Raw genomic sequence first — 25,840 nt, 5'->3', positions numbered from 1 at the left:
AAAAAAAAAAAAACTTTTAATTAAAAAACAATTTTCCTTGTGGCACGTCTCCCTAACTTTGGGTTTGATACAACAAAAATTACTTTTCTTATACTATAACCTCTCTGTCTTCTTTTTATGTCCCTCTAAATATTTGGCAAGGAGGGAAGTTGGCATAAAGAAAAGAAATATACTTTCCTCCCTACGCATTCCCTTTCAGTCATGGTTTTAACTATTAGTTGTAAGAAAATGACTCTTAAATCATCTTCCAGGCTTTCTTTTGTGAGCTTCTCTTCCTTTCAAATGCCTGTTCTGTAGCACTACCGGGATGCTCCCCTGTTATCTGAGTCAGTAATCCCTAAACTCGACTCCCTGGCGTGGTCCTTTTCAGTTACTGGCAACAATCAGGCCCAAGACTTTGTCATCTCACTGGAAACTCCCCAACAACCTCTCAGAGCCAAACCCGACAGATCTTGCTTCTCCCTTAATTCCTTCCCTGCCCCTCCTGTTACAATAGCTTTTTAATTGATTTTTTTTTTGTCTCTCTCTTACATATTCATACTGTTCGTTTGTAAGGTGAATTTTATAAAAAAAATATTTCTACTTATCTTACTTGTACCTATTATCTACTTTCCTAGATAAGTCACAAAAACATTATCCCAGTTTTACAGATGAGAAAACCAAAGTTCCAAGAGATGAATCACTCCAGATCATTCCGGGCCCAATGGACCAGCCACTACACCATGAACATCTATGGATTCAGACAGCCGGCCTTTTAGTAAATTAAACAGATAAGCAAAAATCTTGAGTTAACATAGAATCAGCTCCTACTCTGAAAGCTCCAGATTCTTCTGGGGATCAACAGGGCTGATTAGATTGTGAGGGTTTTTCCAGGAGCCATGTTGGGAGACTTCGTGGTGGCTACATGCTACAGAGTCCACTGAGACCATTCCCAGAGGCTGGGCCACACTGCACAAGATCCATTGGGAATGGCTCCATGAATTCTAGAGGGGGTAATAAAGATGAACCTCTCAGATTTACCCATTTACAATATTAGGGCTCAGAAAGTTCTGGAAACCAAGTCTGAAGGTTCAATCAGTGTTTCTACTTAAGGGCCACAAAACCACCCAATATAAGCGTGCGTATTTCTGCACCTACCTAGGAATATGAATAAAGACTACTTCAGTCTGTGGTGAAATAGCACTTTAATAGCTTCAACACAAAACTAACTACTGGAACAGCACAATTATTGACTCTCTCTTTGAGGCTCAATTCCAGTCATGTCCTTTGAATCCCTGAACTAGAAAAAGTTATGGATTTCAAAGAAAAGCTGCAGCATGTTTCTTTTGAAATAGTTCTAATCTAACAATATTCACTGGAAAAAAAAGGACGACATATGTTTACAGATAGGAACTAGAAATGAATATGAAAAAAAAAAAACAGTTGAAGATGGCCAGATTCAATGAATTTCCTTTCTTTTGATTTTATGCTAATTCTGGCTTTACATTCTTGATGAAACATGTAATACACTTAAAGAGAGAAAGTACAGAAAATGTCATTTGCTTGTGTCTCCCTAAGCAGTCCAGTAACTTTCACATGGTTGGTGATAACTATTACTAGTCTATAAACCTAAGTGAAATTAGAGAATGGATGAGGCAATATGGGGGTGGCATGGATAGTGTGTGGAGGGTAGCTACAGAATAGCTGCTGACTTATCCTTAAGTATCAGATGAAACAAAACTTCTTTCCAGAAGCCTTTGTACTAAAGTCCATGAAGACTCATAATTTAGTGATCTGAGTCTTCTAATGAATTGTAGTGAACACAAAGGTAGGGACCTGTGTATCTTCATTGCCTGGTGCTATCCCTGCCATATAATACAAGCTCAGTAATTTGGTATTGACAGAATAAACACATAAATGAATATAATTTAGAGCAATATGTATCAAATAACAGGTCACAAACATGAGTTTTTAAAAGAATATCCATTCATTTCTGGGTACAGATTGAAAAATCAATGGATCCTACCTTTAATGGGAATATATACAAATTTCAATCAATTGCTGATGATGGCTAGACCAATTATTCATTTCAACAAATAAAGAACAATTCAGAAAATTTCTGGAGCACTGTGCTATATGGACTTTTGTTGCTGTTGTTCAGTCTCTAAGTTGTGTCCAATTCTTTGTGACCCCATGGACTGTAGGATGCCAGGTTCCTCTGTCCTCCACTATCTCACAGGACTTGCTCAAATTCATGTCCATTGAGTCCGTGATACTATTCAACCATTTCATTGTCTGCTGTCATCCTCTCCTTTTGACTTCAAGCTTTCCCAGCATCAGGGTATTTTCCAATGAGTCGACTCCTCGTATCAGATGGCCAAAGTACTGCAGTTAAGCTTCAGGAATAGTCTTTCTAATAAATATTTAGGGTTGATTTCCTATAAGATTGACTGCTTTGATCTCTTTGCAGACCAAGGAACTTTCAATCAAGAGTTTTTCCCAGCACTACAGTTCAAGAGCATCAATTCTTCGGTGCTCAATTCTTTACGCTCCAACTCTCACATCTGTACATGACTAGTGGAAAAACTCTGTCTTTGACTATATGAACCTGCTTTTTAATATGCTATCTAGGTTGGTCACAGCTTTCCAAGCAGCAAGTGTCTTAATTTCATGGATGCAGTCACCATCTGCAGTGATTTTGGAGCCCATGAAAATAAAATCTGTTACTGCTTCCACTTTCCCCTCTTCTATTTGCCAAGAAGTGGTGGGACTACATGCCATGACCTTCATTTTTTAAATGGCGAGTTTCAAGCCAGCTTTTTCACTCTCTCACCTTCATCAAGAGGCTCTTTAGTTCCTTTTCACTTTCTGTCATTACAGTGGTATCATCTGTATATCTGAGGTTGTTGATATTTCTCCTGGCCATCTTGATTCCAGTTTGTGCTTCATCCAGCCAAGCATTTCGCATGATGTACTCTGCATAGAATTTAAATGAGTAGGGTGACAATATACAGCCTTGACGTACTCCTTTCCCAACTCTGAACCAGTCAGTTGTTCTATGTAAGGTTCTAACTGTTGTTTCTTTACCCGCATACAGGTTTCTCAGAAGACAGGTAAAGGGGTCTGATATTCCCATCTCTTTAAGAATTTTCCACAAGTTGTTGTGATCCACACATTAAAGGCTTTCACATAGTCAATGAAACAGAAGTAGATGTTTCTCTGGAACTCGCTTGCTTTCTCCATGATCCAGCCAAGGTTGGCAATTTGATTCCTAGTTCCTTTGCCTCTTTGAAACCCAGTCTGTACATCTGGAAATTTTCAGTTGACATATTGCTAAAGCCTAGCTTAAAGGATTTTAAGCATGACCTTGATAGCATGTAAAATGAGCATAATTGTACAGTAGCTTGAACATTCTTTGGCATTGCCCTTCTTTGGGATTGAAATGAAAACTGACCTCTTCCAGTCTTGTAGCCACTGCTGAGTTTTTCACATTTGTTGACATACTGAGTGCAGCCCTTTCACAGCATCAGCTTTTAGGATTTGAAATACCTCAGCTGGAACTTCATCACCTCCACTAGCTTTGTTTGTAGTAATGCTTTCTAAGGCCCACTTGATTTCACACTCCAGGATGTCTGGCTCTAATTGAGTGATCACATCATCGTGATTATCTGGATCATTAAGACCTTTCTTGTATAGTTCCACTATGTATTCTTGCCACCTCTTCTTAATCTCTTCTGCTTCTGTTAGGTCCTTACAGTTTCTGTCTTTTGTAATGCCCATCCTTGCACAAAATGTTCCCTTGATATCTCTAATTTTCTTGAAGAGTTCTCCAGTCTTGCCCAGTCTGTTGCTTCCCTCTATTTCTTTGCATTGTTCATTTTAAAAAGGCCTTCTTATCTCTCTTTGCTATTCTCTGGAATTCTGCGTTCAGTTGGATATATCTTCCCCTTTCTCCTGTGCCTTTTGCTTCTCTTCTTTCCTCAGTTATGATTAAGCCTCCTCAGACAACCACTTTGCCTTCTTGCATTTCTTTTTCTTTGGGATAATTTTGGTCACTGCCTTCTGAACAGTCTTATGAACCTCTGTCCATAGTTCTTCAGACATTCTGTCTACCAGATCTAATTCCCTGAATTATTCATCACCTACCCTGTATAATCAAAAAGGATTTGATTTAGGTCATATCTGAATGACCTGATGGTTTTCCTTACTTCAATTTAAGCCTGAATTTTGTAGTAAGGGCTCATGATCTGAGCCACAGTCAGCTCCAGGTCTTAATTTTGCTCACTCTATAGAGCTTCTCCATCTTTGGCTGCAAAGAACATAATCAATCTAATTTTGGTATTGACCATCTGGTGAGGTCCATGTGTAGAGTCAAATTGTGCTGTTGGAAAAGGGTGTTTGCTATGACTAACATGTTCTCTTGACAAAACTCTGTTAGCCTGTGCCCTGTTTCACTTTGTACTCCAAGGCCAAGTTCAGTTCAGTTCAGTCGTGTCTGACTCTTTGCGACCCCATGAATTGCAACACGCCAGGCCTCCCTGTCCATCACCAACTCCCGGAGCTCACTCAAACTCACGTCCATTGAGTCAGTGATACCATCCAGCCATCTCATCCTCAGTCGTCCCCTTCTCCTCCTGCCTGCAATCCCTCCCTGCATCAGTCTTTTCCAGTGGGTCAACTCTTCAAATCAGGTGGCCAAAGTACTGGAGTTTCAGCTTTAGCCTCATTCCTTCCAAAGAACACCCAGGGCCCATCTCCTTTAGAATGGACTGGTTAGATCTCTTTGCAGTCCAAGGGACTCTCAAGAATCTTCTCCAATACCACAGATCAAAAGCATCAATTCTTCGGCGCTCAGCTTTCTTCACAGTCCAACTCTTATAGCCATACATGACCACTGAAAAAACCATAGCCTTGACTAGACAGACCTTTGTTGGCAAAGTAATGCCAAACTTGCCTATTATTAAGGCTACCTCTCGACTTCTGACTTTTGCATTTCAATCCCCTATGACAAAAAGGACATCATTTTTTGCTGCGTTGTGGGTCTTCACAGAATCAGTCAACTTTAGTTTCTTTGGCATCAGTGGTTGGGGCACAGACTTGGATTACTGTGATGTTGAATGGTTTGCCTTGGAAAGCAACTGAGATCATTCTGTCCTTTTAGAGACTGTGCTCAAGTATTGCATTCTGGACTCTTTCATTGACCTTGAGGGCTACTCCCATTTCTTTTAAGGGGCTCTTGCTCACAGTAGTAGATATAACGGTCATCAGAATTAAATTTGCTCATTTCTGTCCATTTTAGTTCATCTACTCCCAAGATTTGAGGTTCTGTCTTGCCATCTCCTGCTTAGCCACATCTAATTTACCTTGACTCATGGACAAAACATTCCAGATTCCTATGCAAAATTGTTTTTTACAGCATCAGACTTTACTTTCCCCACCAGACACATCCACAGCTGAGGGTCATTTCCACCCTGGCCCAGCTGCGTCACTCCTACTGGAGCTATTAGTAATTGCTCTCTGCTCTTCCCCAGTAGCATATTGGACACCTTATGACCTGGAGGGCTCATCTTCCAGTACTATATCTTTTTGCCTTTTCATATACTCCATGGTGTTTTCTAGGCAAGAATACTGGACTGGGTTGCTGTTTCTTTCTCCAGCGGACCATGTCAGAACGCTTCACTAGGACCCGTCCATCTTGGGAGGCCCTTCACAGCATGGCTCTTAGCTTCACTGAGTGACACAAGCCCTTTCGCCATGTCAAGGCTCTGATCCATGAAGGGGATGTGGATCTGATTTGAGGTCAAATGACTAAAACTCAAGAAATCTCTCTGAATATAAAAATATAGGTAAGAATTCTGAGTAGCATCTACACTGCTTTCTCTGCAGATCAGCTGGGCCATGACGTCCTAACCTAACAGAGTCCCTATCCTGGGGCCAACCGTGGTAAGGTTGGAGTAGGAGAGGGAACTCTATTCAAGCCCAAGGAAACCAGAGCTGTTCTGGCTCTGTTCCGAAAGGGCCTACGATTTTCTAGACTTGAAGTGACTTCTAAGCATCACTGCTGGGGTGACTTTTATCAGGTCATTTCTTCTAAAAGGTGTACATTATTTAATGTGAGGAAAGAATAGGGTGCAGGAAAATAATTGGCTGGATTCCAAACTGTGTACTCAGTCTTAAATGAAAAGTAAACTGTTCCTGAAAGGGAAGAAAAGTATTTACTTACAAATTCAAGCTAAGATTGAGCAAATGATACAACTTAGATTGTTCTCAGACACCATTATTCCTCAGGGGAATTAGCAGCATTAATTTATGACTAATAGATTAACCCCCCTCCCCCCTTTTTTTTTTTTTGTCAAGTCCTTGGTTAAACCCTTTGTGTATATGTTTGGGGGGTGTGTGTGTGTGTGTGGACTCATGGTCAAGTCTGAAGGAGTCTGGGCTTCATTCAAATGAAATCTCTCTTCCATCTTAGGAAACGTCTATATTACTTTTGCTGAGAAGAGGCTTGATGCCTCAAGAGGTCAATCCCCCACAAGTCTTGAAAGTGGTCTTGTGGTTTCAGAATAACCGTAGTAAATCTAATTAAAATTGCCTTTCTTTATCTGTATCCCAAATATACCTTCATAATCCTTATTTCATTGTTCTGAAACAAAGCAAGGAGGGTGGTATGCTGAGAGCCCCAGTGGAGATCCTGCCAACCCCCAACTATGTGACTAGCCAAGTGAGCCTCTTCACCTGCAATGTGATTAAAAATGATTGTCTCAGAGTTGTAGCCATCATATGAGATGACAAATCCAAAGCTTTTAGAGGTTTAGTGGGTTTTTTTGTTCAAAATAACAGAATTATGGAGCCAGAAATTAAATGTGGCCCTCTGACTTCCAAGCCTTTTCTACTAGCATAGATGTGAAGTGAAGTGAAGTCGCTCAGTCGTGTCCGACTCTTTGCGACCCCATGGACTGTAGCCTACCAGGCTCCTCCCTCCGTGGGATTCTCCAGGCAAGAGTACTGGAGTGGGTTGCCATTTCCTTCTCCAGGGGATCTTCCCAACCCAGGGATCGAACCCAGGTCTCCCACATTCCAGGCAGACACTTTAACCTCTGACCCACCAGGGAAGTCTACTAGCATAGTCTACTTTAAAATCCTTGAGAAATGTCACTGAAGACTAGGGTAGTACTATATTAAAAATCAGTTTCTCAAGACATCCAAAAAGAAAGAAAACACTTACTTTAGAAGGTCACTCATATCTAGGTTATTTCATCCTATCTAATATGTATAGCTACTGCTTGATATACCAGATTTTTATAATGCTAAATACCAGTGTCAAGTTCATATATGCTTCTGGATATTAGATATAAAGGTACAAAGATTATAGATACTAAAGAGATAGCACTGTTGGCCAAATATAAAATTAATTCTCAATTTCTCTAAGATATTTATCTTCAGAATTTAGTGACCTATAAAATATTCTTATAATGCATAACAGCCCTAAAATGTTTATATGAAAGTGATAATGTTTTAATGATAATAACAACTGTGCCTCACAGTATCACTAACTTGAATAGAGCAGGACAAATTCTGTCCAAAAGATGGTAATGGTCTCTTAAAAAAACATGAAACAAAGTCCTTAAATGTCTTAGCCATAAGATGCCAATAAAATTGAATTCATATCTAGTTTAATTAAACAATGGAAGTCAGGAGGTAAAGGGTAGAAAACTTCCCTTTGTCCCTCTTTTCCTGAGAAACTTTCAAAGGTTGAATATCAATTCCTTTTGTCCCCTTGTTATTCATCTGCTACACATTAAATAGAAACTCTGGGTATCGAGTAATTCCCATAGGGTCTTTCATCTACAGAGAAGCCTGGTACAAATTAAATTCTTAGTCTCCTTCATGAATTATAGATATGTGTTGTAGTGGACCGTTGATTTATCAGCATACGCTTTTGCTAGTTCAGCGTGGTGTGACAGGCCAATGGCAGTCCTTCTCTAAGGTTACTTTGGGTTGGGGATTGGGGTGCTGTATTAATTAATATAAAGCACTATCATGTTGCTCTGACATTACAGTCTCTGTTTAAAAGGCATCCTGTTAGACACTGTGTTTTAGTTACCTCCGTGATCCTTCAGCCATTTAGGTTACCTGTGTATGTGTGTTCTAATACACTGTAATAACACTAAAACGTGTAACACCGCATCTGCCAGTGATGTGATGCTTATGAAATGACCATCTTAATGGTTATTACAAATAACGTGCAAGAACAGACCGTGCAGAAGATCTCTTAGGAATTCTTAATTGATGCAAAAGTTGGTTTAGTATTGGACTTCAGAACCAATAGTTAAGGAAAAACTTTGATCCCTGCCTGCAATATATCTTCAGGCGACACAGCTTAGACAGGGTCTCTGTCCTAAATCCGGTTTCCTTCCTTTTGGAAACCACAGATATATACTAGCCCACACACCCACACACATACACACCCAGAGCAGAGTTCTCAATCTCTAGTGCTAGGAAGTTCGAAGATTTTCACTTGAATTTGTTCCCCACCAAATATGCTAAAAACCTTTTTGCGGCAGGTTTTCTTTTAGGTCTTTAACAAACACAGTAGTTGGTCGGCTCTCGGTCGATTTCTCAAGTGCCAGGCCTCCCGGAACCACTCCAGTTTCCCCCTCAGACACAAGTCAGTCTCTGGCCCAACATGCACCTCGGCTCGTCCCCTCCCGCTATCGCGAGACCCACCCGCGAAGCGGGAAGCCTCTCCCGGAGCAGCCCCCGGCCGGCCTCACCTCGCTCGAGTCCTCCTGCTGGTTGATGACGGCGAGCGCGTCCTCCGCCGCCTGCCGCTTGGCCTCGGCCACCGTGCGCTCCATCTTGGCGCGCTCCGACGTGATCATGTCGTGCGCCTTACGCTCGGCCTCGGACACGGCCTTCTGCAGCTCGGTCATGGCCTGCCGCTTCACCTCGTTGACCGCCTCCTCTGCGGGCCGGGCAGGGGGGACCGGACAAGAGAACAAGCTCTGTTAGCGTGCGGCCAGGGCTCCGGACCCGTCACCACAGAACGCTAGACGACACGCGTGACTCCCGGCCCCGGACTGGGCGGGTCTTCCAGATGTCTAAAGACTCACGTTCTGGAAATTTAGGAAAGGCAAAGGGTGAAGCCTTGTTCCTTTAATTTACGCTCCTGGGAATACCGTTTACATTTCTGTAGCCTCACGATAACTTGACTACCAAACTAGTGCTCCATACAGGATCCTGAGATCAGACTTAAGTAGTCAGAAGACAAAAATCACCACAAGAAATCCGTCTACATAAACTGAGACCCACGAAGAAGAAGGTGTTTTGCCATAATGAAATATGAACACAGGGAGTCCATGGGTAATGCTTTCAGGAAAAGAGAAGAAGGGAATAGATTTTACAGACACACATATATATGCAAACACTTTTTTTGCTGGTAAAAGATACAGTAATGAAAAGGTGTGTCATAACAATGCAGACCTTTGAAAGAAAATCCAAGATGAAACATAAGGAAGATCCAGCTTTTCTTTTTCCTGTCATTTCCTGAGTGATGTGGATATATAGGGATTAAAAAAAAAATCATTTTCTCATTTCCAAATTTTTCAGTTGTAGTCCATCTACTGAATCAAATGTAAACAGTTTTGCATAACCAATTGTTGCATTAGACAAATATAATTGAATCATACTGCAGGCCAAAACAATCAGGCCCGACCACAAACCTGCAAGGTGTCAAATTAGCTCTTTATTTCTGGCTGTGGAAAGGGTGCAAAGATTTGACTAATGTACAACAGAAGATTGACAACTAAAACAAGTAATTTCCATTTAAAAAAATTAACTGTTCTAATTAACAGGGAAAATATCCTCCCCCTGAATTAGTTTATCTAATTTTCATCTTTATTCAAAGCAAAATGACAATGATTAATTGAAAATTTAATAAGCAGTAATTATTAACTTGGCAAATCTCATACCAATTAACACTCTATTAAAACTAATTATGACATGTTTCATTCAAGTGTTTGCATTTAATTGTTTCACTCACTTAAAAAGCACCTTAATTAAATGTTCTGTTTAATTAAAAACATAGATTCCTAATAAAAATGTTATACTGCAGATTAAAAATGTTGAGATATAAATACTCCTATAGTTCTTAAAATTTCTATGTTTTATTTCACACCTCCATAGTTCATGACTTGAGGATCAGGAGAAGCCCTGCACTATTAATTAGTACTCATGACTTTCGTAGCCTCCACCATTTTTTATAGGATTATTTCTGAAGCTCACTCATCTGTAATTACTGTCGGCTAGATTTTATAAACTAAATTAAAAGGGAAAGATCCAGACAGGAAATATTAACTGAAATATGTTCAGCATTTTTTGGTTGCTTTAAGATATGCATTTAAAATCTGGATGGGAGCAGAGCACTGCACAGAGCTGGCAGCACCTTCTTCACCAGGAGGTGAAATGATACCTTTATTATCCTATCATAAAGACTTGGGGCACTAGGGAAGCACTGCCCTTCTAACTGTATAGTCAGGGTCTAATTTGGTTTGAATATTCAAGGTGAATTAAAATTCTATCTAAGTGGTAATACAGGACAATAATTTTTGCTTACGATCAAAGCTGTAGCTTGACTAATTGTATATGCAAATCAGGCAATTTATATTTAAATTATGCATTTCTATTCTAATCCCACAGGCATATACAGATCAGCAAAGAGAATTGGTAGGACATTTACAAGTTGCTTGAATATTTATTACCAACAGCAAACACTCATTGATTGTTTGAAAAATATACTGAAGAAAACAGTTGCAATTTAAAAACTATATTTATGGTAGCCTTTCTCCAAGTTTATAAAGACCTTTTAAACTTCAGAGTGTATTTTACTACCTTTGCTATTGCTTTTAAAAATACTACTTTTAGGGGAAAAGTGATATGGCCTTCAATTATTTGTTAGGATTCCAAATATTTAATATGTGTCTTGTTATTAATTGTATTATTAGGGTCACATGCAAACTTTGAATAGGGTCTATAGGTTAAATAATTATATTGTTTTAATGTTAATATCCTGATTGTGGTAACCATACTGTGGTTATATAAGAGAATGTCCTTGTTCTTATTAGGAAATACACACTAAAACGTTTAGGGTAAGAAGATATCACGTCTGCAACTTACTCTGAAGTTGCTGGGAAAAATATATATAATGCATAAACAGAAAAAGAGCGAAGGAAAGATGGAAACAGAAAGAGAAGACATCAAAGCAAACATGGTGAATAGGGAAAACTGGGAGAAAGGTATATGAGATTGTTTATACTATTTTCTGCAACTTTTTCTGCAAGTTTGAAATCATTTAAAAATAAAATGGTACAAATTATTACATGGTGTACTTTCAAGCACAGGATATAATTTTGAAATTAAAATTTTCTCAGAAACACACCTGGGTTACATTCCATTGAATTTTAGATATTTGATATTAGCATTTGATATTGTTCAAATGCTTTAAACTTGATTTTATTTACCTATATTTGTCACAAAGATAATGTATAATAGTTTCATTGAAAAGACATACTTTTGTCAAAAAAAAAATTGCCATTAGTAAATTTTAGAATCTTGGGGAAAAAACTTTCAAATTTTAACAGGCTGAATGTAGATAGCTGTCACATTCTGCCTTTGGTGTTTTGCTTATATTGGATGCCTTGATACTTTGAACACTAGAAATGCTTTTTAAGAAGCCTATAAAGATAAATATGATAAGCACTTATTTGAAACTTCCAAATGAAACTGTCATCTGTTGTTCAAAGATTCAATATACTCCTTAAAATTTAGCAGCTATCCATAGAAAACTGTTCCCAAACTGTTTTTATGCAGCAGATTAGGGATATCACTGTGATAAAAGTACAAATTTAATGAACATTACTTCCAGGTCAGGTTTTAGACCGAAGACCTAATATAGATGGATAGGCACATTTTATAAATATTCCAAACATTGGTTTGATAAGATTTAACCCTTCTTAGAAAATGCGTGGACATTACATAAACAAGTATTGCTCTTTCTCTCTTTTCAGAGTACCCAAAATACAATGTATACCAAGAACTGGTTTCAGAAATCCACGAAACAGTGAAGAAAAATTAATAGTGGACTCAATAGATTACAATATGTCAAGTTAAAAAAATAACTGATTAAGCACAAAGTACACAGTGCTGTTTTGAATCTGCTTCCAATTGCTTACCACTTATGGTAGGATTTCCTTTTTGCATAGCTATTCAAGTTGACTTTCCAACAAAGGTAGTATATTCAGAAAAATCTGCTCTCACTTAATAGCAGTCAAACAAAGACTTGAGCAGATAATAGCACAGAAGGAATTTGGATTACACAAGACTTCACTGTCAATTTTTCTTTATGAACTATCAAGATTTAACTCAAATACACATAAATAAGGGAAATAGAGACTCTTTCCCTCAACACAAAAATTCATCTTTCTGCCATCCAAAATAACAATTCTTTGTACCTCTTACTGGAATAAGTTGCACTGACAGCTCAAAATTGGAGAAGAAAAATGGTCAGAAGGAACACATGGCAATTCTTTCTCCAGATTATGTGGCACTCACCACATTTTAACAGCCTAGGAGTATTCCATAACTGTTATCCTGGTAGGAAATCTTCTCAGAGGCGATGTGGTAAAACTGGTAAGACTATACGGACTGGCTATAGATACACACACACACACACACACACACACACACACACACACCACAACACAACACAAATAAACCTAAACCTTTAGGCTGAATGGTTCTATCTGATTTGTATACTAGACATGTAAGAGATCGTTCTCTCTGGTTCTGAATCTAAAGCTGCTAAGCCTAGAATACCATCAGATTTTGAAACACCTTATCACTCGTACAAAAAAGTTACTAGAAAATTAAAAAAAAAAGAAAAACACAAAACTCAAATAAGATTCAAGGGACCAGAGTCACCAAGTTGCACAGAACTACAGACATAGCTGGGTCAAATCAAAACCCAAACTGAAATCTTCTGTAGGAAAAAAACCCTTTTCCCCTTGATTGGGGGTTCACTGCCCCACACCTGTCTGATGGTTTGTAGAAACAGCATTTTCCAGTTTCTCAGCTCAGACAAACCATTTTAACAGTTGGAGTTGTTTAATCACGAAGTCATCTTCAACTGCTTTGCAACCCAGGGACTATAGCCCGCCAGGTTCCTCTGTCCATGGGATTTCCCAGGCAAGAATACTGGAGTCAGTTGCCATTTCATGCTCCAGGACATCTTCCCAACCCACAGATTGAACCCGCGTCTCCTGTATTAGCAGGTGGATTCTTGACCACTGAGCCATCAGGGAAACACTAACAGTTGGAGTTATAGAAACTCAAAGCCACCTTATGTGTTTCCAATGTCATTTTAAAGTCATGAAATAGGTTTATAATTTATCTTAGTTTTTTTTTTCTTTAAATAAGGTTTTGGCTCAACTTACTGGTATTCCACCAAGATTCTGCCAAATTTGATTTCTTTAAGCCCAGTAAGTCAATGAGTCATCAGAAACTAAGCTACTTTAAAATGTTATCTCTTAATGAAAATTAGATAGTATACATGGAAAGGAAAACAGAAATTTAGCAACTTTGTCATTCATTTTAGCTTTAGTCATTGAATATTAGCACAAATGATCAATTTTAAAAAATGTTGGTAACCATAAAATTTCTGAGTGCCTCAACCAGTTGCTGTGATATTTTTTAAAAGAATTCAAAAGGTAGATGTCAATTATAGCTAGCTCAATTAAAAAAAAATTAGAAGATAAGGCTAAAGCAAAATACCAGACTTTATTTTCAGGAAGGAAAAAGTGCATGCAAGCTGAAACCTCAGCCTTCCAGCCTGAAATCATTACAGCCCCTGAAAAATAGGGTTTATAACAGAGGTATCACCAGACCCTCATTACAGTAGCACTAGCAGATGCTATATAATAAAAACTATTCTGTGCTCTAATCAGGCCTGGTTTAAGAATATTCATCAGGGTTTTTAAATTTTGTGTGTGGGGGGGTTTATTTTGTTGTTGCTGTTCTTGTTAGCGGTAAAGTCCTTTCTTGTCATTCTTCACATCACTGCATTAACAACTGCACACAGCTGCCAGAACACTGAACTCATGTTTTTAAACAATTCTTACCAGCTTTCTTCCAGATCTCCTCTGGCACATATCCAGAAGCAGGCCTGTGAAGGAACTCCCGATGTGCATCTACGAGGAGGATAGAAACCGGTGGAGAGGGGAGGAGAGCACCGTAAGCACCGTTATGTCATCACACAGGAAGAGCAAGCAACGCCCACTATCTTGGCTTCTCTACAGAAACACAGTTTTTTAAACACTTTCACTCCAAAACGTAAAAATAGGAAAACCAGCCATCAGAGCTCAAGGAAAATACGTCACTGGTGTAAATGCTTATATGCTCAAAACCGAAACAACTCTAAACATTTCATTATGTGTGAGTCTCTCGGACTCTTTGCGACCCCATGGACTCTAGCCCACTAGGCTCTTCTGTCCATGGAATTCTCCAGGCAAGAATACTGGAAACACTATTCCAGGGTTGCCATTCCCTTTTCCAGGGAATCTTCCTGAACCAGGGATCAAACCCAGGTCTTCTGCATTGCATGCAGATTCTTTACCATCTGAGCCCCCAGGGAAGTCCAAATTTTTCATTATACAGTATGTTACACAACACTGTTCCCAGCACTCCCTAAGTATGGGAATCTCTATGAGCATATTTTATTAAAGAAAGCAAATTATATTTGGCAACTTTCTCTTTTTTTATGTCAAATTGAGAGTAGAAAGTCATATTATATTGGAGTAACATAATTTTCACACAGCTATGATTCTACCACCTTTCAATACATAGTGAGCCTGACTCCATGGCTAACCAGTTCTCACACTTAATTACTTTAAAAAATCTTGCTGAGCATTAAAAATTCTTACAACGATTGGATTATATGGATCTGACATGGATGGGAGCAAGAAAGAATCGTTAGAATGGATTCACAGAGAGCTAGTTGACCAACTGTAACTAGTGCAGGACATGCTTCCGGGGGCGGAGGTGGGTGAGGGGCGGATATGAAGTTCCACTATAAGTGAAATGTGCTTTTATGCTGCACAAATTTTAAAAGTTTGAGAAAACAGATCATAATAAAGTTGATATAGGAATGCTAACCTCCAAATAACATGTTCATGAAAATGACATGATACTTATTTTCATGTTTTTATACATGCTTAAAAATAAAGTGTATACAGTCTTCCATAGCTAAAATATGCTCTAAACCTCTTCCATACTGGATTTTTCAAACAAAATTCTATATATTTAGAAGTTTGGAGGAAGAAAAAATATCATTTTAACTTTTATAAATTGAACAATCTTTCAACTCATGATAAATTTCAAATAACTGAAGTTGTCTTTACATGTATAAGAAATGTTAAGTAGCAGACTTTTTAAAGAATACTTTATCTAATGTATGTTGATGGTCAAAAGAAATTCAGCCCACTCTTCTATATTTTGCAGAGCTACAGAATAAGAAAACACAATCAAATTAGCTAAGTATATATCACTTTATATTTGAATGCCTTAGACACATTTGAATATTTTGAATCACTTGAGGGTACATAGATTATCAGTTGCCCAGAACATAAAATTTCCAGAACTATTCTGAATTATCAAAATTTTATAGTTTACTGAAGGACATATGGAAACTCCCTGTACTATCTTTGCAATATTCTCAGAAGTCTAAAATTATTCCAAATATAAACAATTTTTGAAAGTTTACAGTATAATTAAATGACTACTTGATAACTGAATGGACTAGAAATACCCACACATTCTCATGCGCACATTCATTTCTATACAGTAAATGACGAAAACTCAAATGTTTTTATTTAAGGAATTTTCATTTGTTAAAGGCCTTGATAAATCTGTCTGATGCACATACAACTCCAAAGAAATGAGACATGGGTAATTAGCTCTGTCAAGATTATCTTCCACACTATTTTAAAGAAAGTGAAGTCAAGTTCACACTTAGTCACATGACGCAGTGAAACAGAGATTTACTTAGACATTTATTTTCAGGAGAAATAAACCTTGGCTTAAGAATAATTTATTGGATACGAATAGATTTGTAAAGTCTGAAGACAAACAGAGGGAAAAAAATGCCTTTTCCACAGTAGCAAAAAAATGGGGGGAGTGTATTTTTTCCATTATTGGGGTTAAGGGAAGAGTAATAACTTTATAAAAATTATTTTTCTAAATGGCCAGTTTTTATTATAGGCAACAAGATGATGCTAAGTGATCCAAATACTAATTACCAGCACTAGGCAGCACAGGAGAAGAGCTGGGTCCAGAGATGAGGGACCTTGGCTTTGCCCCACGACACCGTGACACTGGGCAGGTTAGCTTCTCCATGTCTCAGTCGCCACAGCTGTAAAGTGCCAGCGATACTGCCACATTTGAGACTGCCGCTGTGAGGACTCAAGGAGGTACTTCCTACTGCGCATTTGCCATGGCACATCCTAAACTCTGATTAGATGTTAGTTGGGACTCTCTTCATTCTCATTATTTAGCAGGATGCCCAGTGAGAATGGATATACAGTCATCCTTTGGTATCCGAAGGGGGACCAAAACCTGAGGATGTTTAGTCCCTTCTATTGAATGGTATGGTGAATAGCAACACAGAGGTGCATATATCTTTTTGAATTGCAGTTTTATCTGGATATATGTCCAAGACTGAAACAGAAACAGACTCACAGACACAGACAACAGACGAGGGTGCCAAGGGGGAGGGTTGGTGGAGGAGGGGTGGACTGGGAGCTTGGGGCTAGCAGAAGCAAACAGAATGGAGAAACAGTAAGGTCTTACTTACAGCACAGGGAACTATGTTCAGTCATCTGTGCTAAAGCACAAGGGAAAGAATTTTAAAAAGAGTGTGCGTGTGTGTGTGTGTGTGTGTGTATCACTCTGACGTACTACAGAAATTAATACAACCTGTAAATCAACTATATTTAGATTAAAAAATGGTATTTGCATATAACCTATACACATCCTTTTCTATACTTTAAATAATTTCTAGATTACTTATAATTCATAATACAATACAATGTAAATGTTTTGTTAAAAGTTGCCAGCACATGGCAAATTCAAGTTTTGCCTTTGGGAACTTTCTGAGATTTTTTTTTTTTCCTCTGAAAATTTTTGATGAGTGGCTGGCTGAATCCATGGGTATGGAACCTGTGTATATGGAGGGCTGACTGTATATTTATTTCCTTATAAAAAAAATTAAGGTGAAAAGAGCACCTTAAAGTTCGTTGTTGTTGCTGTTTTTTCCCTCCAAGCACTTAAACAAAAGGACACAAAACTTTGGATAAAACAGAAACACTGAAGAGGCCTGGATTAAGTAATGTACACCAGTAAATTTTTACTCCCTCAGTACATATCACCTAGGGGCAGAAGTTATTTCTGTTGTTAGCAATTTACTGTCTGAACCCTGATGGAAAGTCTTCAAACTTCTTAGATGATACTTTTATGAATTTTATTTAAACCTCACAAATAGCCCCCAAATTTTTTCAAAGATAGTTATTGTACTGGAGTCAACTGTGTACCCACCTTTCAGTGTGCTATACAGCTGGTATAGATCGTGAGGATCCATTTACCACATCAGAAATTTGTGCTGTATTTCACCTTCTTGGCTTCATCTCCCTATAATTCTCAGTGACACATGTCATATCCATATAGAGTCAAACTCCACCTGACCTAGAATCCTGATAGAAATATCAACTCCAATCAAGCAAAAGTTTTCTTAATCCTATCCTATTTTCTAAAAGTAAGTTGTTTTTTTTCTTCAAAATAGCTGCAGAAAATAAAGGCAAATAATTTATATAATACACAACTATTTACATATGTATACATATTTTACAATATCCCCTCCAATTCTAAGCTGCTGTGTCCAAGCTAAGCACCAGGTGTACTGACAGGAAGAATGAAGTGATGTCAGTAGAGGTATTCCTCAGAATCTCTTTTAATATACTGATAAATACTACTGTAGTAGCTACAGAAACCAAATGAGTAATACATTATTTTCTCTTCTGATTAAGTACCAGCAAGAAGAGAACACATATGCAAAGTTAAATTTGAAAAAAACAAAACAAATCCTGATGTTGATCAGTATTACAAGAGACAACTTCTCTCCCAAGACTTTCCTTAGATTTTTGGCGAATCTAGACAAACTTGTACAAGACACTCTAAGGTTCAGATTCTAAAGAAGTTAATTTTTAACCACCAAATATTGACCACCTATAAAACATCAGTTGCTATGAAACAGATGGTTGTTCTAAAATATAGCAGTGAAAACAGAAGAGTCTGTACAGGATGATTTAAAATGTGAAATGTATACATGTGTAACTATTGAAAGATGGAAAAGTCATAGAAAAGTCCTTCTAAATTAAGTTTGGCTTGCTTTGGGATGCAAATTGCTTGGGGATGAAAGAAGAGGAAGACGGGAGCCTCCGGAAGATACATCTATGAAATGAGGAAACAAAGTTGAAGTGGAAGTAAGGTGAAAAGACAGAAAAAGCAATCTAGGATGTATGTAAGAGATGGAAGATGCACTACACTACACTTAGGACAGATGGATACTAGAGAAAGTGAGGGCCGCCATCAATATACATGGAGGGATGAGCTGACAGCCTTTGGAGAATCAGTGTGACCTCCTATGACCCAGGACAGCAATGCTCAAAGCTTGGCAGCATCTATGTTATGGCCATCATCCTGTGGTGGGCAGAATGAAGCAGTGATCATGAAAATATCTATTACAAAAACCATCAAAAGAAAGGAAGGTTTAAATGAGTTCATCTTTAGAAATGCTACTTATTTTTTGTTTTAAAGGATAATAAATTCGGAAATCTCAGTGTTATGTTCAAAACCCCAACCCAGCCTAGAAGCCAAGAACTACATTATGATGTTCATCTTTAACAATAAAAACATGTAATGCCATAGGAGGCAATCATCTTTTTTCCCCAAAGATGGATATATTTAACTAGTAGTCGCATATTTTTTAGCCCAATATACTAAATACAGTAGACTTTTTAAAATTTAGTATGCACTTCACGTTATAAATGCAGACGCACTGCTTTGAAATGAATTTCATGATGTAATTTAAAAGGAATCAATACAAATACATAAAATCTAAACTTTTATATGCAGATATATTATGAATAACGTGTGGCTTTTATAATCTGACAGTTCAGAAGTTGAAAAATATATACCTTTGGATGTGAGCAAGCTATTTTTCTACAGTTATGAATTAGGGTCCTAAAGGTACAATAGATTTACTATATTTAAGACAGAATTACTGCTTGGAAATACTTTCAAAATGAAAAAAATACCTAAGAATGTACTATAACTTCAGAAACTTGGATGCCAAGCAAAACCACTAAATTTATGTGCTTCTCGCTACTCTCTAAACTGAGGTTGCATGACAGAAAGTATTTAGGTCACATCTACTATATGTCAGGCACTATCCCATGTTTTACAATTGTTAACTACTTTAATACAGAAACACCTATGAAATACATATTGTTACCATCTCTATCAGATGAAGAAATTGAGGCACACAGCTACTTGCCAGAGGTCAACAAAACTAGTGAGAAGAACCAGGGATTCAGATCCAGACATCTGCTCAGACCCTGTGCCTTTAACTTTCATGCGAAATTCGTGAGCCTTTAGACAGTAATGAGAAACTCTACAATTCTGTGGTAAAACTGTCAGCCAAAGAAATTTTAATTTCTCTTCCAATCTGCTTTAGGCAGGAGGTAGTATTAATTCAACAAACGTCTGAATTTCTAAACTTTCTGTGAACAATCAAGTTGATTAATCGTTTCCTTTAAAACAAAAATCTTTCTGGCACGTATCTTCATGGCTAGAGAGAAAACCTTTAACAACATGTAACGATGGTGTTTTCTCCACTTCATATCCTTTCTTCACAATATTCAAACATTCAAAAAAACACAGGAAAATGCATTCATACTTCAGAGTTTTCAGCTTCAGTCTCCAATACTGGTCTTAAATCCATCATTGGATAATTCTTTTAACTTTCTCTAATGATTCAGAAGACTTGCGAATCACAGAAAGAGGGCAGACAAATAAAGGATAAGCTGCACAGAGATTCTAGAATAGTCCAAAGGCAGTAAAAAGAAAGCAATTTAAAGGGAATCAAATGTCAGGAGTGAACAGCATACTGTAAGAAAAAGGAAATGAGGGCAAAGAAGAGCAGAACCACAGTGGCCTTGACAAGCCCTCGGAGAGCACGGGAATCCCCACGCAGCAGCTACCCACCCATCTCTACGTAGAAAAGCAATTCTACTTCAGTGATGAAATCATCCATTCTGATTGCCTTAACTTGCTCTTTGTGAAAAATGTATGCAGAACAAATCATACTTTGAAAATAGAGACAACTGCTTAAAAAAATAGTCTTCTAATTTTCTTAAGACTTGGATATTTGGAATTCTCCCTGGACATCAAGTGAGTTATAATAATAATGTAAATAATGAAAATCCATTATTTCAAGAAAAAGTATATTATTTCAAGGCAAAGTACATTATTTCAAAAGTTCTTCATGGTAATTACCTATTTTTTTCCTTAAAGAGTATAGATAATATTGTGGACTTAGTGTGTTCTGTTATAAAACTGTTCAAGAGGCTACTCATTTAAAATAGTCTTTACTTAATATCTGGGGGAAACTCCCCAAATTCAATTAATAATAGATTAATCATATTGTCTTACTAATCTCTCACACTGACAATACTATCGATATATTTCAAAAGTGAGAATCAGAATGAATTTAACAAACACAAGTCATAGAAGTTACATTCTTCTCTGTACAATCACCAAATACAATTAAAATGCTACAAATGAATGTATGAATAATGGTGCCATTATTTCTAAGACAGGGATAGGACTATGGCAATATTTTGAACTAAAGATATCTTCTATAACATTATTCTGAAGGTCTCATTTGAAATCAGAGAGCAACTTAAGAATTGAGAGAATCAGGATAAAAGAAACATACAAAATTAACATAGGATATGGAGCTCTTCATGTACGTAAAGATATAAGCACATCCGTATCTCTATTTGTATACACACACACACACACACCCTATCACACACTTTTCAGAGGCATGAAATAAATTTATCAGTTAATATCTCCAATCCTTTAATTATACACACTAATACATTTGACTCCAAAGCCTAAGAGAAAACCTCAGAAAGCACTTAATGTAAAGGATCGTGTTCCATGATTACAAACTACCTGCCTTATTTATAGCCACAGCCCAGCACACAAGATAGATGGGACTTAAAGACTTCAGGAATCTATTAGCAAAAGACACCAGTGAAATAACTGCTGGATGCTAAAACTTGCATGTTGTATGACGCTTGACGGGTTCTCTCTGACGCTGTGATAGGTTTCTTTGAAAGGCAATCTAGGGTTCAGTGTCCCTAAAGAACAGGACTGTTTGTTTAACAGAGTCTCCACAAAGAAATGAACTACTTGTAGTCTTTGAAAAATACAATCTATAAAAGCTTAAAACCAAAGCAATCTCTTTTACCAAAAATAGGAATTCATTAAGCATCATTTAAAGTAATGTGATTTGTGTATGCTTAAGAAGAATTTTTAAAACCAAGTTTATTCTTTTGATTATGTAAACCTGCCTTCTTGAGCATGATGTATGCCTGCATCACTAGAAGGCTTGACTATATGTGACTATATGGTAATGGTCCTATGTGCAGTGTGCTGAATAAATAACTCACATAGGTCTGAAACATTATCCACTTCTGAAATTTCTCTTTTACAATGGACAGCAGATAATATTAATCTTGTCACTGCAGGGGACTGAATTGAGTGGCCTGCTGGTACGACCACTAGCTGTCTCCTTGCCTATCTCTTCCACTAGCTCAAAAATTCCTCAAAGGACGGAATTAAAAAACTTTTTCCTTTACTTATAAAAATAAAAAAAAAAAATAAGAAACGTTTTCCTTTACTGCAGTACCTAGCAGTACTGTATACCATAAGCCAGGCACAAAAAATAAGCACTGACTTGATGAATTTCTTCAACAGAGCCAGGTAAAATGGATATTTTAAAGTTTTGTTTAAGGCTCTCAATTTTTGTCTAGATTGAATGATTATAAATATCCTCTTTATATTACTAATTTTGGTTCACAATACAGAAGTAAAAAATAAGACGCTTATTCTAGTTTTATTTGGACCAATGTTGATTCAAATTAAACTTAAACCTATTTTCATTGCTTGCCTTAACATAACCTAAGAAATAACACTTTTATTTTTAAAATATACTGCAGAATGTTTGTTCGGTTAATTAAATGACTTGGAATCCTCCTGTATTTAATACTTATGGCAATAGACATTCATCGTTCAGGGATTAGCAAGAATCCACAAACCTAAATGCAAAGGAAATTTTATTGACTAAGAATCATTTTAATAAAAAAAAAAGATAATGTGATCAACAGTCAGATAATATACTTCAAATTTTAAATTTTTGATAATCAGCCACAGTTGATAATGAGGCCAAAGTCACGAGCTTAATCTGCACATATGTAATTAGTTTTGTTTTTACAGCAGACTGTACCTTAACCTAAGCTAGGTAACAGGTGTGGGACTAAACACTTAAGAAAATGAGATGAGAAAATAAGGATCAACACAAATCCACCTTAATTAAGTTGACTCAGACTGTATATACAAGTAATGGCCAGCAATATAAATGACAGTAGCTTATTATTAAATTCGGAAAAAGTCCACAGGTCACTCAAAAATTATTTTAGCTTCAAAGTTTCTTTCCAAATACTTAGAATTACATTCTATTTATAACCCCAGCAATTCTCAAATATCAGTACTAACTATAGCTACATGTTAGCATTAACCTTCTAAAGCATGGCTACATTAATAGTCCTGTAAGTTACTAGAATTAATAAAATCATGATTAAGCAATCATTAAGATCATGGAAGAGCCATATCTTTATCACTAATTTTCCAGTGTCGGTGGGCAAATGACAAAGCCCTTAGGTCTCTTCTTGGGTTGGTTTTGAGATAAAGTGCTCTCAAACATTGAGGTACAGCACAAATCCCAAGACAGAGTGCTAGAGACTCCAAGCCCACTCCCAGAGACTTTGTTTTTGTAGGTTGGAGACAGGGTCCAAAGAGCTGCATTATGAAGGAATAGACATTTTAGTGATGTATGTGAAATTCTGGTCCAGCTTGGAAGTTTGCTCATCAGCCCAACACATTAACCTACAAAAGGAGTCTAATTTTTGTGACTGACCCTTTCTGTGCCAATCTGCCTAACAGACAAGACGTATTTGAGGATATAAAGTATTTATTGTTCTACAATTCTCTGCAGCGCCTTTATTTTTGCTGAGACAAATTAAAAATAAGAGCAGTATTAATAGCATAAGATATATCTGTTCAGTATGTCCATCTGAAGAAAAGATACCTAACGCCACTGGGTCTGGATTGACAGGACTCTGCTGCCTGGAGTGGCTGCTGCTACTGCTGCCGCCCTTTTTTAAGTCTTCAGCGTCGCTGTACCGCCGGATCCAGTAATTCAGCTCCTCCCGGTCTGCTTCCTGACATCGCCTTAGTACTGTGAGAGATCGTCTTGTTTTTTCTACCATGTCCATTATACAGTTTAACAGCTGGGGGAGAGACGGGCAGGGGGAGAACGGAAATGCAGGTCAATCACCAGAACTCCAAGACCTTGGTGGGCAGCCAAACAAACTACTTTAGGACAATGAAGAATGCTACTTTATTCTGAAGGCCTCTAATATTTTCAAAGGTTAGATTGGAAACAGACCCAATAGATGAGTAGGTTCAAGAGTAATGAGAATAAAATGTGGGAGGCATGACAGGGAGATTTTAGCTGAAGTTAACCCATACTTCCAAATACTAATCCCACGACTGGATAAACCAAATGACTCCCCCCAAGTAAAACAGTAGCTCATTCATCGATACGGCTCTAGGAATTCCTTTCAATGATCCAAACATTTCTCTCATATAAGTGGTTTTGATACTATTTTTTTATACAAATTTATTCATTTTAATTGGAGGCTAATTACTTTACAATATTGTAGTGGTTTTGCCATACATTGACCTGATTTAGAAATCAAATCCTATATTCTACTTTAAACATTCTCACGTATTATTTTTCAAGGATGGCGGAAAACAGCTTCAGAACCCCCACACTTTTATTTTATCATGTCACTTCACTCCAGTTGTTTTCAAAACATTTTTTAACCTAAATGATTACGGACGTCTTACATGGTCAAGATGTTTCCATTCCTCTGCCCATTCTCTGTCTGTTAGTCTGTGATCAATCATTTCTTCTTGACGTGTGCCATGCAACCCTACAAATACAGAGAAGGCTGAATCACCTGAAAACATTAAGAACATAACCCATATGTGCAGAGGCACTTAGCAAAGACTATGTGGGCAAACTAAGCAATGTGAAAACATATTAGTTTTTGAATGCAGACATGAATCATACTCAGATACAGAATTACTTAATAGGTCCCTCATAGAATGATAAAATGTGAGAACTAGAAGAAATTTTAGAGGTCATCTGGTCAGAACCACTTCTTTGACACATGAGGATATGGAGAGTAAACTGACACCAAGCCCTGAGCCAGTTATCCATATAATATTCCCTAAGTGAAACTATAAATATATCCTGAATCTTAATAAATACAGGAAACCACAAGTAGACATTAAGTTCAAAGTGTGGCTTTCCTGCATTAAAAATGAAGACGGCATAATTTGTTTTACATGGATAGGGCTATGCTTTTCTAAAACAAGCATGGTTAAACTAGTCCACATTTGAGCACAGTAAAAATCAACACAATCCTATTAAATACATTTTCATGCTAAAATTGGGCTTCCCTCATGGCTCAGCTGATTAAGAATCCGCCTGCAATGCAGGAGACCTGGGTTCGATCCCTGGGCTGGGAAGATGCCCTGGAGAAGGGAACGTCTACCCATTCCAGTATTCTGGCCTGGAGAATTCCATGGACTGTATAGTCCATGGGGTCACAAAGAGCAGGACACGACTGAGCAACTTTCACTTTCATGTTAAAATTCGGCCATAACATAAAAGCAAAATATACTCACTCAACTTGCCAAAAATTTAAAAATAAAGAAAAATCAATATATTAGATATCATGTTGGACAGATATCATAAATCCTAGCCAAGAAACTAAAAATCTTAATTTGCAATCCACAGCACAAATATTAACACTCTTCAGCATTAGTGGAGATGCTACCATGAAAAGGCAGTAAGAAAACACCAAGTGAGAACAATAATGAATATAAGAAATTAGCCAGGATACTTATCAAAATAGAAAATGTGTCTTGTTAAAGGGACAGTTATGATCAGAGATACCTAGAAACGTGTGGCCCTTCTGACAAAATCAGGATGTGTAAAATAGTCATCTTCTACTATAAAGGAAAGGCACTGAGCCATGGCAACATTTCCCATTTTAAGTAATTAAAACTGTGTTTTGGTTGCTGTTTCTTACATTGTTACTCTGAAGAGCAAATTAAGTTTGGCACAGGTTAGGCTTCTAGACACCTAGGCTCTTTTTCGGAGGGAGTTATGGTAGGAATTAAAACAATTTTAAAAAAGTTATGGCAACACCAACTCAATGCATATGAGTCTGTGGAAACTCCCAAGAGATGGTAAAGGACAGGGAAGCCTGGCATGCTGCAGTCCACGGGGTCGCAAACAGTTGGACACAACTGAGCAACTGAACAACAAAAG

General features: G+C 37.5%; 1 protein-coding gene across 6 annotated transcripts in view; it reads right to left on the bottom strand.

The window, feature by feature from the left end:
* Positions 1–25,840, bottom strand: part of RUNX1T1 (RUNX1 partner transcriptional co-repressor 1) — a 150,968-nt gene that overhangs the window by 6,308 nt on the left and 118,820 nt on the right. For all 6 annotated transcript variants that reach the window (XM_069600633.1, XM_069600632.1, XM_069600631.1 and 3 more), the window contains 4 exons: positions 24,346–24,431; positions 23,522–23,723; positions 14,154–14,222; positions 8,754–8,944 (listed from right to left, as the gene is read on the bottom strand). In XM_069600633.1, coding sequence (XP_069456734.1) covers positions 8,754–8,944; positions 14,154–14,222; positions 23,522–23,723; positions 24,346–24,431 — 548 coding nt within the window. The remainder of the gene's footprint in view (positions 1–8,753; positions 8,945–14,153; positions 14,223–23,521; positions 23,724–24,345; positions 24,432–25,840) is intronic.

Source organism: Ovis canadensis, chromosome 9, assembly GCF_042477335.2.
Source record: "Ovis canadensis isolate MfBH-ARS-UI-01 breed Bighorn chromosome 9, ARS-UI_OviCan_v2, whole genome shotgun sequence".
NCBI classification, from domain to species: domain Eukaryota; kingdom Metazoa; phylum Chordata; class Mammalia; order Artiodactyla; family Bovidae; genus Ovis; species Ovis canadensis.
This window is presented reverse-complemented; position numbering and strand designations above follow the sequence as displayed.